This window comes from Thalassophryne amazonica, chromosome 14 (genome assembly GCF_902500255.1).
Source record: "Thalassophryne amazonica chromosome 14, fThaAma1.1, whole genome shotgun sequence".
Classification (NCBI taxonomy): Eukaryota; Metazoa; Chordata; class Actinopteri; order Batrachoidiformes; family Batrachoididae; genus Thalassophryne; species Thalassophryne amazonica.
In genome coordinates this window covers 86,603,518-86,618,426 of record NC_047116.1, presented here as the reverse complement: position 1 = coordinate 86,618,426, position 14,909 = coordinate 86,603,518, and the positions used below count along the sequence as shown (strand labels likewise).

The window sequence follows — 14,909 nt, the reverse complement described above, 5'->3', positions numbered from 1 at the left end:
TATAGTTATCTTTACAATGAAAGTGTGTTAAGAAATTTGTTCTAGTACTCTATGATGACTTTCACCTTTTTTCAGCATCATTACATGCAAATATTGCAGTTTTGTGCTTGTCCCACACCCAGACTTTTGATCTTCAATGATAAAAATGAATGGTAAAGAAACATTTTTTTCTAATGTTTTAAAATATTTCAATATCAGTAAAATAATCAAAACATAATTGGGGTATTCAATGTCATACAACTGTTGTGATTTATTTATTTTTTTTAAACAAAATGTAGTTGTCCCACACTATTGCCGTAATTTCCACCACAACACTAATGTCCCTTTAAACAGTTTGTATGAAAGATTGTTTGGGTAGTTTCTATGGAGATAAACGGTGACATCAGAGCACATAGCGCCAAATCACAACAAACAGTTGCCCCAAGGCACTTTATTGTAAGGCAATGGTGTGGTGGAAATTACATTTACAAGGCCAATAGTGCCCGTAGTTAAAGAATCACCCTTATATTGCAAACTTTTTCTTTTTTATTTTCACTTTTGGTACTCTGTGTGCTTCTTACCCTGTGTGCTGCTGGAACCTCAATTTCCCTAAGGGAGTCTTCCCAAGGGATCAGTAAAGTTCTATCTAATATAAGGCAGTGATTCACAAAGGCTTTTGTCACAATTTATGTATAGTCTATGGTTTTAAATCAAAACAACAAAACAGCCGTAATCTCCCACCTTAAACACAAAAATAAACCAAAAAGCATGTTTCGATATGTTAGTGCTCACTTTTTGTTCACACCACAAGTTACAAAGGAGGTGGAAAAGCGTTTGCCCATAAACCTTGCAGTCATCTTCATAAATGCTTGTAATTGTTTTTTTTTTTTTATCTGTTAATCCAGGTCACAGTGACAGACCTGGACCCAGCACAGCATGCAACGCTTTCATTGCATTTTTTTGTACCCCTGTTGAATCAACTTCTTGTTGGTGTGCACTTCCCTTCACATCAGTGTGAGCTAATGACTCAACCACAGGGACAAATGATGCCCTCTACATGAGCAAATAAAGGCAACAGAACAAAGTAAAACTGTAAATAAAGAATGGCTGGGACATGTGGTCGGGAATGGTGAAACATTTTTGTTAGTACTGCAAAGTAGTGACAGCCAACTTGAAACACCTGTTTGAAATGCACGTAATTCATGCAAAAACATTTTTTTTGCAAACATTCCTCACTTTATTTTGGGAAATGAGGTCGTCAGAGAATTACAGCTGATGTGAGTTGAAATCTGACTGGAGCATCAGAGATAATGGATCTCCTGATAGAGCAGATAATGGGGGGGGGGGGGGGGGGATATCATGCATTTGGTGGTAAACACCAAATTTCCCACAGTGATTCTAAGGATATTACTTGGCATACTTGGTCAATTGGCCACTTGAAAATTCAAAAGGGTGGCCATTTTCCAAGATGGCTACCATAATACCGCCCCCCCCCCAAAAAAACCTTTTTACAAAGAAACTCAATTTGATTAATTAGAATGTTATTTATGCTGAATTCCATTTATGTTTTGATATTTAATTTTGCTTTGTCAACTTAAACTGGAGCCCATTAACAAATGTAATGTATTAATGGGCTCCACACAGCATGTTTTTAAAGTGTTCATGGCTTGAAAGTGTTTCATAGTGGCCTATTAATAGTGTTAAATGTTGAACATACTGTGTTGCAATTTTTAATATCTGCAGACATGGTCAAATGGCAATTTATACCACAAAGAGCATCATAATGTTGGAACATAAATCCAGCATGCCTGAAAACCTACAGTTTACAATAAACACAAATCAAATAATGTTAAAAAAAAATGGTTGATTTGGCAGCCACCTTGAAATGAGGTGCCATCTTGAATTTTACTAATGCTGTAAAACAGATCTATTGTAACCGGAGCTTTACAATGCAAAGAGTAATTTTTGTCATTTTAGCAGCCATCTTGGAATATGGCCGCTATTTTAGAACTTGAAATAGCCAATTGATTTGTTAAGTACTACATTGGAAATCGTCATGCCAATTTTGGTGCTTGTGTGAGCACTCAAGCCAGAGAGAGAAGCACAGCCCTCAATTAGGTTTATGTAAATAAAACTTCAGTTTAAATAAGAACTACATCAAAGCCTCTCAAATCTGAATCAGAAGAAAACAATCCAAATCATGGAAAATTTAAGTTACTTTTCTTTAAATAACTACATCTCTTAAATTACTACATCTCTTAAATTAGTATTTTTTTTACAAGCTTGGACAGTTTAAATAAGAAAAATCTTTAGTTGGGTTAAAAACAAAATATGGTTTAACCTGAAAGATGTTTAGGTCTGCTGTTCAACTGCAAAGAGATGGAAAAGAGAAAAAAACAAAATAAGTCTTTAAAAAAAATTACTTGCTGACCCCTGAAGAAGGGATTAACCTATAAAAAAAGGATGAGTAGATGAACCCCACCTGCCCCCCCCCCCCCCAAAAAAGAAAACATTTAGATAGCAGTGGATGAAGTATAAAATAAAGGTAAGCAAAACTGCAGTGCTTAGAAACAAATTTGAACCTTTATTGGAATCTAGAAAGGCATTAAATACACAAATTCCATATTTTAATAATTTGGCATTTAATTATAAAAACTAACAATACTGGAACGACAGTTTTATTTCGTGTTTATTATCTCAGCAAGTCCTCTTTCTTTTCTTTCACCACATCAGAGAGGCAGAAACTTGACAGTCCTAAGTGAAAGAAGATATGAATGTTTATAGAATTAAAGGGAAACCAGCAATGAGTGTGAGAATCATAAGAAAAGCACTTTAACTCAAAGAACACTGCATATCAAAGCTGCATCCTGGGATTAAACAGTCACCTGCTCATACCGGCATTATTACTATTATTTTTTTAAACCCCTGATTTCCCAAGTCTTACATATACAAAAAAGTTTTAGGAAATATAAACAAGCTCTTGCCATAATGCACAGCTGAAACAAAGTTAAAGGAAAAAAAAAAGAAAGAAAGAAGAGAATTTCAATGATTACATGCTCTTCAATGATCTGAAGGAGTCATCAGATCTCACCTGGACTCATTTTATCAACATAAATAATGTGTTGTTTTGTCATGTAATTAATTACCGTTGATATCGTCCCAGAGCTCCACAAACACATTATTATTAGTGCTGCTCAGCAGGTCCACATCTGTTCCTAAAACTGTTCTGGCTAACAAACCACAGTCCCTCATTTTGTAAAGAAAAGAAAGAAGGAACATTCACAAGAAATTTTCCAGCCGTTTGTGTGTGTGTGTATGTGTGTGGTCTGTACCCCCCCCCCCCCCCCCAAAATGGTGGTACATCTTTTCCAACACATCCATAGCTGAAGCAATCAAAAAGAATAGAAACACCAGCGCCCCCTACTGCCTGAGCCAGTCCTGTCCACAGTCTGCCAAACACTGTTAGAGGTCCGAAGTTAAGACATGACTCCAAACACGGGGTTGTGGCGGCAGATGCTCGGCCCAATCTCTTCGTAGTCCTTTTTGGTGTGGCAGACCTGGTAGAACTCGGGCTGTGGGGGACGACAGAAAAACACAGAGGAGAAAAAAAAAATACTTTTAATGTATGAATAGTCTTTTTTTCTGCAGTAAAACATTTTTTTTCTTCGTGCTTAAAAAAAAAAATTTAATTTTGCATCTTGCTTGCTCAGTTTGTTGATGTTAAGCCGTCACACGTGCCTCTCAGTCAATTTTGTCACAATATGATGGGTGACCAGTATAAAGGAGGACTTTCATACAAGGAAACAGATGAGATCAAGGCTCGAGGTTCCCAGGTGCCTTCTGGAAAACTGTAGCTCAACTTCCAAGTCTTCTTTTGGAGAAAACCCATCCCTGCTCCTCGCCACCATGTTGTTGTGAAATACAAAAGTGACGCTATTCCCAGTTTCACCAAACACAACCAGAATACATTTAGCTGCTTCAGAGCTGTCATTGGTGTCTTGGTGGCTTCCCTCACTAGTCTCCTTGCATAGTCAGAGTCTGAGTATAGACTGTTTGCACCAAACTGTTTGTATTTTGTTAATGATTGATGCAAATGAACTCCAAGACATATTAAGTGATTTGGAAATGTTCATGTATTCATTCCCTGACTTGTCGAAAGAAAACTGGTTGTGAAAATCATTTACTTTGTTATACTAAACGGTGCCACTACTTATGCAACCAATTACTTTGGTTTTTATACTTTTTTTAATCATCATGTTGGAGAGAGATAACCTGAGGGATAATTTTAAAAATTTGAATATAGCAAAGCCTGAATTATCCCCCTTTTGAAATGCAATAAAGAAGTCAAAATGTGAAAAATCCCAAAGGCTGTGTCAAGTTTCTATATGCACTGTAAGTAAAAGTCAAGATGCACAGAATTCTCACAAAGCACAAAGGGAATTTAACATCTCTCCCATCACAAGTGCAGGTTATTAAACACTGAGGCAGCAGATCTGAGATACTTACAGTTGATGCCAACATGGATCCACCAAACCACACAGCATATCTCTGCATATGATGAGTGATGACTTGTACATCGATTGGTTTGGGCTGAGGAGAGAGAAGACAGATGAACATTTAAATACAAAAAAAAAAAAAACACACACACTTCTCAAAGAGGCACAGCAGAAATGAGGAGAACAACATGGGGCACAATGTGTGTGTGTGTGCGCAGAGTGGGGTATTCACGGCAAAATTTTTGAAGATCACGAACACTAATGAAAACCTTTTTTTTTTTTTTTTGGCACAAGTAGAAAAGTGAAACCAAAATACAATTTAATATCCTGGTTCTCATCCTTGGCCCTTAAGACCTACCGCGGGGGATCACACAACTACTCCAGCTTGTTGTAATTAGAAGTGCACGTTTCATAAACAGTAACTCATTTAGTGGATAATCAGTTAAAAGATTGTTTGACAAACCAAAGAGAAAAATGAAAAAGTAGATAAATTTAAACCCCGATCGGCCATAAGGTGACCACTGACAAGTAAATAACATGGATTATCTCGTTACAGTGGCACCTGTCAGTGGGTGGGAGATGCACGTCAGAAAGCTAACATTTTTTCCTCAAATGTGATGTGTTGGAAACTGAAAAAACTGTGCCCCATTAAGATTAGAGTGACTGACAAGGACCAAATTGTGATGGCCAGACTGGGCCACAGCAACTTCAAAACTGCAGCTTTTGTAGAATGTTCCCGGTCTGTAGTGGTCAGTACCGACTTAATATGGTCCAAGAAGGTAAACCAGTGACAGTGTCATGGGCGACCAAGTCTCACTGATGTGTTGTGAGCAGCAAATCCACCAGAAGAGCTACTGTAGCTCAAAGTGCTGAAAACATTAATGTTGGCTCTGACAGAAAGGTGTCACAGTACCTCCACAGTCCAGGGCTGTTTTGGTGGCAAAAGGGGGACCTGCACAATATTATGCAGGTGGTCACAATGTTATGGCCAGGGGCGTAGGTTTGCATATGGACCATAGGGACAAGTCACAACCAATATTTTGGGATAGCAAAATAGTCCCTACCAATATTTAGCATTTTTGTTTATATAACAAAATCATTCACTATTTTTTTGCGAACTCGATACTATAATTTTAGTCGTCACGTTTTGTGTTTTCGACGTGCCAGAGTGACAGGGTTACCCATGTTGCAATTTCATTGGCTCACGTTCTTCTCACATGGACGTAAACAAAGCGCATCTCGTGGCAGGCAGTGCTTAATTTGTAAAGTGGGAGGTCCCGGAGCGCAGAGGATGGGTGGCTCCGGTGCAGTGTTGCCAGATGTACGATAATTATCGTATTTGTACGATAGTTTTGCCATCTGTACGATGTACGATCTATAATGGGAAAAAACCCAATATGTACGATAATTTCAGTTGGTTGCCCAAACACGCATCTCTCTCTGACACCCAAGAATCATTTTGCAGGTGTTGCACTCAGGCGGCATCAAAGACACACCACACACAGGGCTGCTGCTGGCTTTGGGCTGCCGGGACAGTCATTTGAAAGCCCGCCCCCTCCCCATACAAAGTAATGAGTTCCCATCCAATCTCTGCAGGACAGGACAGGAAGATTCCCCAACCAACATCTTTTTTTTTTTTTTTCCGAAACTGTATTTCAACAAATGCAATAACAAACAAACAAAACACAAGAGCAAAGAGATATACAAGAAAAAAAAAAAAAAAAAAGTTCAAGTTCCTTATGGAGGTGTCAACATTTTTTCTGTGTTCAACAAAATCTGCACAAGTGGCCATGGCATCGGATGACGACAGCGACCTCGAGGTTGAATTCGACTCTTTCTAATCTGGTAATTAACACATGTTTGTGTTACTTCACAGTCTGGTAGTGCATTTGAGTTCTTTTTGTGCCATAGTTTCCCCATTAATATAATTACTGTTTAAAAATGTGACATAAAATTCTTTGTAAATTAAAAAAAAAAAAACGCTAAAATAGCTACGTTGTATGCGTTTTGTTTGTGTACGATAATTTCTCCCAAAATACGATAATTTTGAGGTTTTGGTATGTCCCTACCAAAGCTGAGACCAAACCTACGCCCTTGGTTATGGCTGATTGATGTATATGTGTTAAAAGTTCATTTCTGTCAAAAACAATTTTTCAATATGTGTCCACTGGCAAGGGATGAGGGGGGGTCTCAGCCTTTTCCTATACACCCGTCACACCTTGACAATTTAGTATTAAGTTAAATTTTTCTCATTAATACCTACAAATACACATAGGGTGATCTACAAATAGTCCTTGATTTGCATACTTTTTTTGGGATGGCATGTGGATGAAACAACTGATATTGCTTGTCGTGCCCAACTTTCTGTCATTGTCTGCTATGCTGATAGTGCAGGCAAAATTCAGTCTGTTCAAGGTTGCCCAGAAACGCTCCTACTCGGTGGAGTTTCACATCACAGATTGTGAGCACTGTGGCAAACAACTATGATGTCCTCCTGCAGATTCATAATCACATCATTGTCAATAAGACAATGGATGATGACACACTGAATTATGCCAAAGGTTTTGTAATGAAACTGGAGGATTCTGAGTTTCTGTTCATGTTGTACACATATGAACAAATCTTCTCAGACACTGACGTGGTTTTGATATGATCCAGCAGAGGGCCATGGATGTTCTCCACTGCAAGAAAAAAAAAAAAAAATTGCGTCTCTTCTTGCTTTTGTCAAAGAGACGAGGTCAGGGAGTTATGCCAAGGCAACAGGTCTCAAATCCAACCCACGAGATGAGTCCATGAGAAAGAGCAGTCTCTCCCAATACCAGGATTCCAAGGAGTGCTACAGAAATCTGCACATGGTCATCCTCGATAATCCCATGTACCAGATTCCTCTGCATTTTTCAAGTTCGGAGAGTTTGTGCTTCATAGAATTAGTCAATCCAGGGAAGTTTGATGACATGAGAGTAGTGATTCTAGAGTGTTCTGAAAAGTTACGGCCAATACTTTGATTCAGGGAGACTGAGGTCTGAACTTCAAGTCCTGTATTCAAATTGAGCAATGTCTTAGCTGTACAAACTGTTATCAGTGGCAACAATTGGAGCTCCATCTGCGGGTGTATAAAGGAGCGTCTCCTGTATCAAAGGCTTAAGTCTTACACCCACAAGGAAATGGGCCAAGGTCGTCTAAGCAGCCTAGCTCTGCTGGCCATTGAGGACACTGGTCAAGTCCCTGGAAAAGATGCCTACTTGGTACAATAGGGTCACAGACCATTTTCTTGAAAAGAAATGGAGGGCAGAATTTGCGTACAAATAAACTAACAAATTTTATTACGTAAGCCGACAATGAGCTCCCATGTTTGAAAGACCAGCAGCTGCCACTGATCGATATATAATAAATTGGCCACAGGAGGAGATTGATGCCACTGATGTCAAGACATGAAAACTCCTCACAATGCATGGAGGTCCAGTACCCTGAGGCTCTATGAGCAAGGCAAGGAGGGAGGGCAAGGATCAGTGCGTGTCAGTCAGGATGAGACTAGGATCATCCATGAATATATCAGAAAGATGGCCCCCGGAGATCAGCTGCTACAAGACTGTCTCAGGCAGCTGAAGACAGTAAGGAACAGGAGGAGGAAAGGTCACTGAAGGCCAAACCCCTCCGTGGGACGCACCATCGATACAAAGGATAATGGAAGTGACTGACATCAAGAAGACCTACCAGAAGACCTACCAGCTGGAAAAGGCTGGCCTAAAAGACAGCACAGAGGCTCTGATCATGGCAGCACAAGAACAAGCCCTAAGCATCAGATCCATAGAGGCAAGATTCTATCACAGTCAACAGGACCCAAGTTGCAGGCTGTGCAAATGTGCCCCAGAGACAGTCTAGCATATAATAGCAGGATGCAAGATGAAAGCTGGGACAGCGTACAATAAGAGGCACAAACAAGTGCTGCATACACATTAATGTCCCCAAGTCCCGATGGGAGATGCCACCAAACGTAGTTGAGAATGACAGGGCTAACATCCTGTGGGACTTCAAATTCCAGACAGACAAGCACCTGCTGGCCAACCAACTAGACATAGTGGTGGTTGACCAGGGAAAGAAAACTGTAGTTGTGATTCATGTTGCAATCCCAGCTGACAGCAACATCAGAAAGAAGGAGCACAAGAAAACAGAAGTACCAAGAGCTGAAGGAGCAACTGGAGCAGATGTGGAAAGTAAAGTTCAAAGTGGTCCCAGTGGTAACAGGAGCACTAGGAGCTGTAACTCACAAATTGGAAGAGATGCTCCAGCAGATTCCAAGTACAACATATGGGGGGTAGATTTTTTTTTATGTTTTTAATTTATATATATTTATATACAGTGTGGAAAATAAGTATTTGAACACCCTGCTATTTTGCGAGTTCTTAGAAATCATGGAGGGGTCTGAAATTTTCATCTTCGGTGCATGTCCACTGTGAGAGACACTTAAAAAAAAAAAAACAATCCGGAAATCACAATGTATTTTTTAATAATTTATTTGTATGTTACTGCTGCAAATAAGTATTTGAACACCTGTGAAAATCAATGTTAATTGTTATTTGGTACAGTAGCCTTTGTTTGCAATTACAGAGGTCAAACGTTTCCTGTAGTTTTTCAACAGGTTTTCACACACTGCAGCAGGGATTTTGGCCCACTCCTCCATACAGATCTTCTCTAGATCTTTCAGGTTTGGAGTTTCACCTCCCTCCAAAGATTTTCTATTGAGTTCAGGTCTGGAGACTGGCTAGGCCACTCCAGGACCTTGAAATGCTTCTTACGGAGCCCCTCCTTAGTTGCCCTGGCTGTGTGTTTGGGGTCACTGTCATGCTGGAAGACCCATCCATGACCCATCTTCAATACTCTTACTGAGGGAAGGAGGTTGTTTGCCAAAATCTCGTAATACTTGACCCCATCCATCCTCCCTTCAATACGGTGCAGTCGTCCTGTCCCCTTTGCAGAAGAGCACCCCTAGAGTACAATGTTTCCACCCCCATGCTTCACAGTTGGGATGGTTTTCTTGGGGTTGTTCTCATCCTCTAAACATGGTAAGTGGAGCTGATTTCAAAAAGCTCTATTCTGGTCTTATCTGACCATATGACCTTCTCCCATGCCTCCTCTGGATCATCCAGGTGGTCACTGGTGAACTTCAAACAGGCCTGGACATGTGCTGGCTTGAGCAGGGGGACCTTGCTGCCCTGCAGGATTTTAAACCATGACAGCGTCATGTGTTACTAATGTATTCTTTGTGACTGTGGTCCCAGCTCTCTTCAGGTCATTGACCAGGTCCTCCTGTGTAGTTCTGAGCTTTCTCAGAATCATCCTTACCCCACAAAGTGACATCTTGCATGGAATCCCAGACCGAGGGAGATTGACAGTCATCTTGTGTTTCTTCCACTTTCTAATAAATAATCATAACAGTTGTTATGTTCTACCAAGCTGATTGCCTGTTGTCCTGTAGTCCATCCCAGCCTTGTACAGGTCTACAGTTTTGTCCCTGGTGTCCTTAGACAGATCTGTGGTCTTGGCTATGGTGGACAGGTTGGAGTGTGATTGATTGAGTGTGTGTGAACAGGTGTCTTTTATACAGGTAACAAGTTCAAACAGGTGCAATTAATACAGGTAAAGAGTGCAGAATAGGAGGGCTTCTTAAAGGAAAATTAACAGGTCTGTGTGAGCCAGAATTTTTGCTGGTTGGTAATTGTTCAAATACTAACATGCAAATAAAAAAAAATAAAAAAAAAATAAAAAAAAATCATACATTGTGATTTCCGGATTTTTTTTTTTTTTTTTTTTTTTTAAGATTATGTTTCTCACAGTGGACGCGCACCTAAGATGAAAATTTCAGACCCCTCCATGATTTCTAAGTGGGAGAACTTGTGTGGGTGAATGTGAGCTGACATCAATCAACTTCAATCAACTTTTTTCTTATATAGCGCCAAATCACAACAAACAGTTGCCCCAAGGCGCTCCACATTGCAAGGCAAGGCCATACAATAATTATGAAAAACCCCAACGGTCAAAACGACCCCCTATGAGCAAGCACTTGGCCACAGTGGGAAGGAAAAACTCCCTTTTAACAGGAAGAAACCTCCAGCAGAACCAGGCTCAGGGAGGGGCAGTCTTCTGCTGAGACTGGTTGGGGCTGAGGGAAAAAACCAAGAAAAAGACATGTCGTGAAGGGGGGCAGAGATCGATCACTAATGATTAAATGCAGAGTGATGCATACGGAGCAAAAAGAGAAAGAAACAGTGCATCATGGGAACCCCCCCACAATCTACGTCTAAAGCAGCATAACCAAGGGATGGTCCAGGGTCACCCGATCCAGCCCTAACTATAAGCCTTAGCGAAAAGGAAAGTTTTAAGCCTAATCTTAAAAGTAGAGAGGGTATCTGTCTCCCTGATCTGAATTGGGAGCTGGTTCCACAGGAGAGGAGCCTGAAAGCTGAAGGCTCTGCCTCCCATTCTACTCTTACAAACCCTAGGAACTACAAGTAAGCCCGCAGTCTGAGAGCGAAGCGCTCTAATGGGGTAATATGGTACTACGAGGTCCCTAAGATAAGATGGGACCTGATTATTCAAAACCTTATAAGTAAGAAGAAGAATTTTAAATTCTATTCTAGAATTAACAGGAAGCCAATGAAGAGAGGCCAACACGGGTGAGATATGCTCTCTCCTGCTAGTCCCCGTCAGTACTCTAGCTGCAGCATTCTGAACCAACTGAAGGCTTTTTAGGGAACTTTTAGGACAACCTGATAATAATGAATTACAATAGTCCAGCCTAGAGGAAATAAATGCATGAATTAGTTTTTCAGCATCACTCTGAGACAAGACCTTTCTGATTTTAGAGATATTGCGTAAATGCAAAAAGGCAGTCCTACATATTTGTTTAATATGCGCTTTGAATGACATATCCTGATCAAAAATGACTCCAAGATTTCTCACAGTATTACTAGAGATCAGGGAAATGCCATCCAGAGTAACGATCTGGTTAGACACCATGCTTCTAAGATTTGTGGGGCCAAGTACAATAACTTCAGTTTTATCTGAGTTTAAAAGCAGGAAATTAGAGGTCATCCATGTCTTTATGTCTGTAAGACAATCCTGCAGTTTAGCTAATTGGTGTGTATCCTCTGGCTTCATGGATAGATAAAGCTGGGTATCATCTGCGTAACAATGAAAATTTAAGCATAAGGGAAGCATGTATAAAGTGAATAAAATTGGTCCTAGCACAGAACCTTGTGGAACTCCATAATTAACTTTAGTCTGTGAAGAAGATTCCCCATTTACATGAACAAACTGTAATCTATTAGACAAATATGATTCAAACCACCGCAGCGCAGTGCCTTTAATACCTATGACATGCTCTAATCTCTGTAATAAAATTTTATTGTCAACAGTATCAAAAGCAGCACTGAGGTCCAACAGAACAAGCACAGAGATAAGTCCACTGTCCGAAGCCATAAGAAGATCATTTGTAACCTTCACTAATGCTGTTTCTGTACTATGATGAATTCTAAAACCTGACTGAAACTCTTCAAATAGACCATTCCTCTGCAGGTGATCAGTTAGCTGTTTTACAACTACCCTCTCAAGAATCTTTGAGAGAAAAGGAAGGTTGGAGATTGGCCTATAATTAGCTAAGATAGCTGGGTCAAGTGATGGCTTTTTAAGTAATGGTTTAATTACTGCCACCTTAAAGGCCTGTGGTACATAACCAACTAACAAAGATAGATTGATCATATTTAAGATTGAAGCATTAAATAATGGTAGGACTTCCTTGAGCAGCCTGGCAGGAATGGGGTCTAATAAATATGTTGATGGTTTGGATGAAGTAACTAATGAAAATAACTCAGACAGAACAATCGGAGAGAAAGAGTCTAACCAAATACCGGCATCACTGAAAGCAGCCAAAGATAACGATACATCTTTGGGATGGTTATGAGTAATTTTTTCTCTAATAGTCAAAATTTTGTTAGCAAAGAAAGTCATGAAGTCATTACTAGTTAAAGTTAATGGAATACTCAGCTCAATAGAGCTCTGACTCTTTGTCAGCCTGGCTACAGTGCTGAAAAGAAACCTGGGGTTATTCTTATTTTCTTCAATTAGTGATGAGTAGAAAGATGTCCTAGCTTTACGGAGGGCTTTTTTATAGAGCAACAAACTCTTTTTCCAGGCTAAGTGAAGATCTTCTAAATTAGTGAGACGCCATTTCCTCTCCAACTTACGGGTTATCTGCTTTAAGCTACGAGTTTGTGAGTTATACCACGGAGTCAGACACTTCTGATTTAAAGCTCTCTTTTTCAGAGGAGCTACAGCATCCAAAGTTGTCTTCAAAGAGGATGTAAAACTATTGACGAGATACTCTAACTCCCTTACAAAGTTTAGGTAGCTACTCTGCTCTATGTTGGTATATGACATTAGAGAACATAAAGAAGGAATCATATCCTTAAACCTAGTTACAGCGCTTTCTGAAAGACTTCTAGTGCAATGAAACTTATTCCCCACTGCAGGGTAGTCCATCAGGGTAAATGTAAATGTTATTAAAAAAATGATCAGACAGAAGGGAGTTTTCAGGGAATACTGTTAAGTCTTCTATTTCCATACCATAAGTCAGAACAAGATCTAAGATATGATTAAAGTGGTGGGTGGACTCTTACTTTTTGAGCAAAGCCAATAGAGTCTAATAATAGATTAAATGCAGTGTTGAGGCTGTCATTCTCAGCATCTGTGTGGATGTTAAAATCGCCCACTATAATTATCTTATCTGAGCTAAGCACTAAGTCAGACAAAAGGTCTGAAAATTCACAGAGAAACTCACAGTAACGACCAGGTGGACGATAGATAATAACAAATAAAACTGGTTTTTGGGACTTCCAATTTGGATGGACAAGACTAAGAGACAAGCTTTCAAATGAATTAAAGCTCTGTCTAGGTTTTTGATTAATTAATAAGCTGGAATGGAAGATTGCTGCTAATCCTCCGCCACGGCCCGTGCTACGAGCATTCTGACAGTTAGTGTGACTCGGGGGTGTTGACTCATTTAAACTAACATATTCATCCTGCTGTAACCAGGTTTCTGTTAGGCATAATAAATCAATACGTTGATCAATTATTATATCATTTACCAACAGGGACTTAGAAGAGAGAGACCTAATGTTTAATAGACCACATTTAACTGTTTTAGTCTGTGGTGCAATTGAAGGTGCTATATTATTTTTTCTTTTTGAATTTTTATGCTTAAAAACATCAAGGCAATCATAGGTAAACGCTTTGAACTTCTGATTCAGATGGAAGAGCACTATAAAAATGGAGTCCATTCATTCATCAGTTTGCAACATTCAGCACAGCAGAGGAGAAAAATAAGTTAAATCTGGGAGTGTGTGTTTGTGATGGTGTGCCATGTCTTTGGAAGTCATTGCTCACTGTACAAATCTGCTAACCAACTCTTAAAGGTTAGCTTGGTGGCACCTGTGAAATATTTTTAGAAACAGAAATAAGTCTTCTGACTAGTGCGATTCACTCCAGAGATTCAAACTCACGGGAACTTCTTTGTTGGAGCAGGGTGAATTTGGGGAGACAGCTCCTTTTTTTAATGTGTGGACAAAATATTTTGATTTTTGCTGCTATCCACAACAGCTACACTGCCTCACAGCTCTGTGCCTGTCTGGTCCAAGAGCGGTACAACACACACTAAATACTTAAAAAAAAGACTGGAAAAGTCATGAGGAAAAAAGGAAAAAAAAAAAAAAAACGGAGAGAAATTGGGCACACAACTGTAACAACATTCCCAGCTGGACTGGACATCACCACTGCACAGTTTCTAAATCCCACTTCACACTCAGCACTATGGATCAACATTATGTATACATCAATGTGCGCTCTCACCTTGAGCTTGCCTCCGCTCAGCTCCTCACTCATCTTCAGACGGGCATCAACAGTCCTCTTCAAGTCCCTCTGCAGACGGCGCCCAAAGTCCCTGAACATGGTGGAGCCTCCGGACAGAACAATGTTCTGTTGGATAAAAAGGCAGGGACGACTTAAACAGCTGTGGAACGCAAATCATGTGACAGACATGTGGCAAACCAGCATTTGAAGACACTGTTGTCACAAGTCATGACAACTTCAACACAGTTTTGCACACAAAAGACATCAACACAAACTCTATTAGTGTGACTCACCAACAACAAAAGCTAAATTTTGCTTTCAATTAACTACATATTTTCTGGAGTACAATTCACACCTGTCAAAAAAAAATGTTTGTTGATGAGAAAAACATATACAAGTCACACCAGAGTATACGAGTATATGCAGAACTTACTTTTGAACAGTGTGTTTCCATGGGGGCGTGTTTAACAAATTAACAAGAACTCAGTAGCATGTGCACACCACAGCATTAAATGTTACTCAACAATACTA

The 14,909-nt window shown here is 39.8% G+C and overlaps 1 protein-coding gene across 1 annotated transcript in view; it reads right to left on the bottom strand.

The window, feature by feature from the left end:
* Positions 1–2,540: 2,540 nt before the first annotated feature.
* LOC117524612 (actin-related protein 3) overlaps positions 2,541–14,909 on the bottom strand; it is a 40,767-nt gene continuing 28,398 nt past the window's right edge. The window contains exons 10-12 of the mRNA XM_034186425.1: positions 14,379–14,504; positions 4,486–4,569; positions 2,541–3,551 (exon numbers count right to left, since the gene is read on the bottom strand). Coding sequence (XP_034042316.1) covers positions 3,456–3,551; positions 4,486–4,569; positions 14,379–14,504 — 306 coding nt within the window. The 3' untranslated portion in view covers positions 2,541–3,455. The remainder of the gene's footprint in view (positions 3,552–4,485; positions 4,570–14,378; positions 14,505–14,909) is intronic.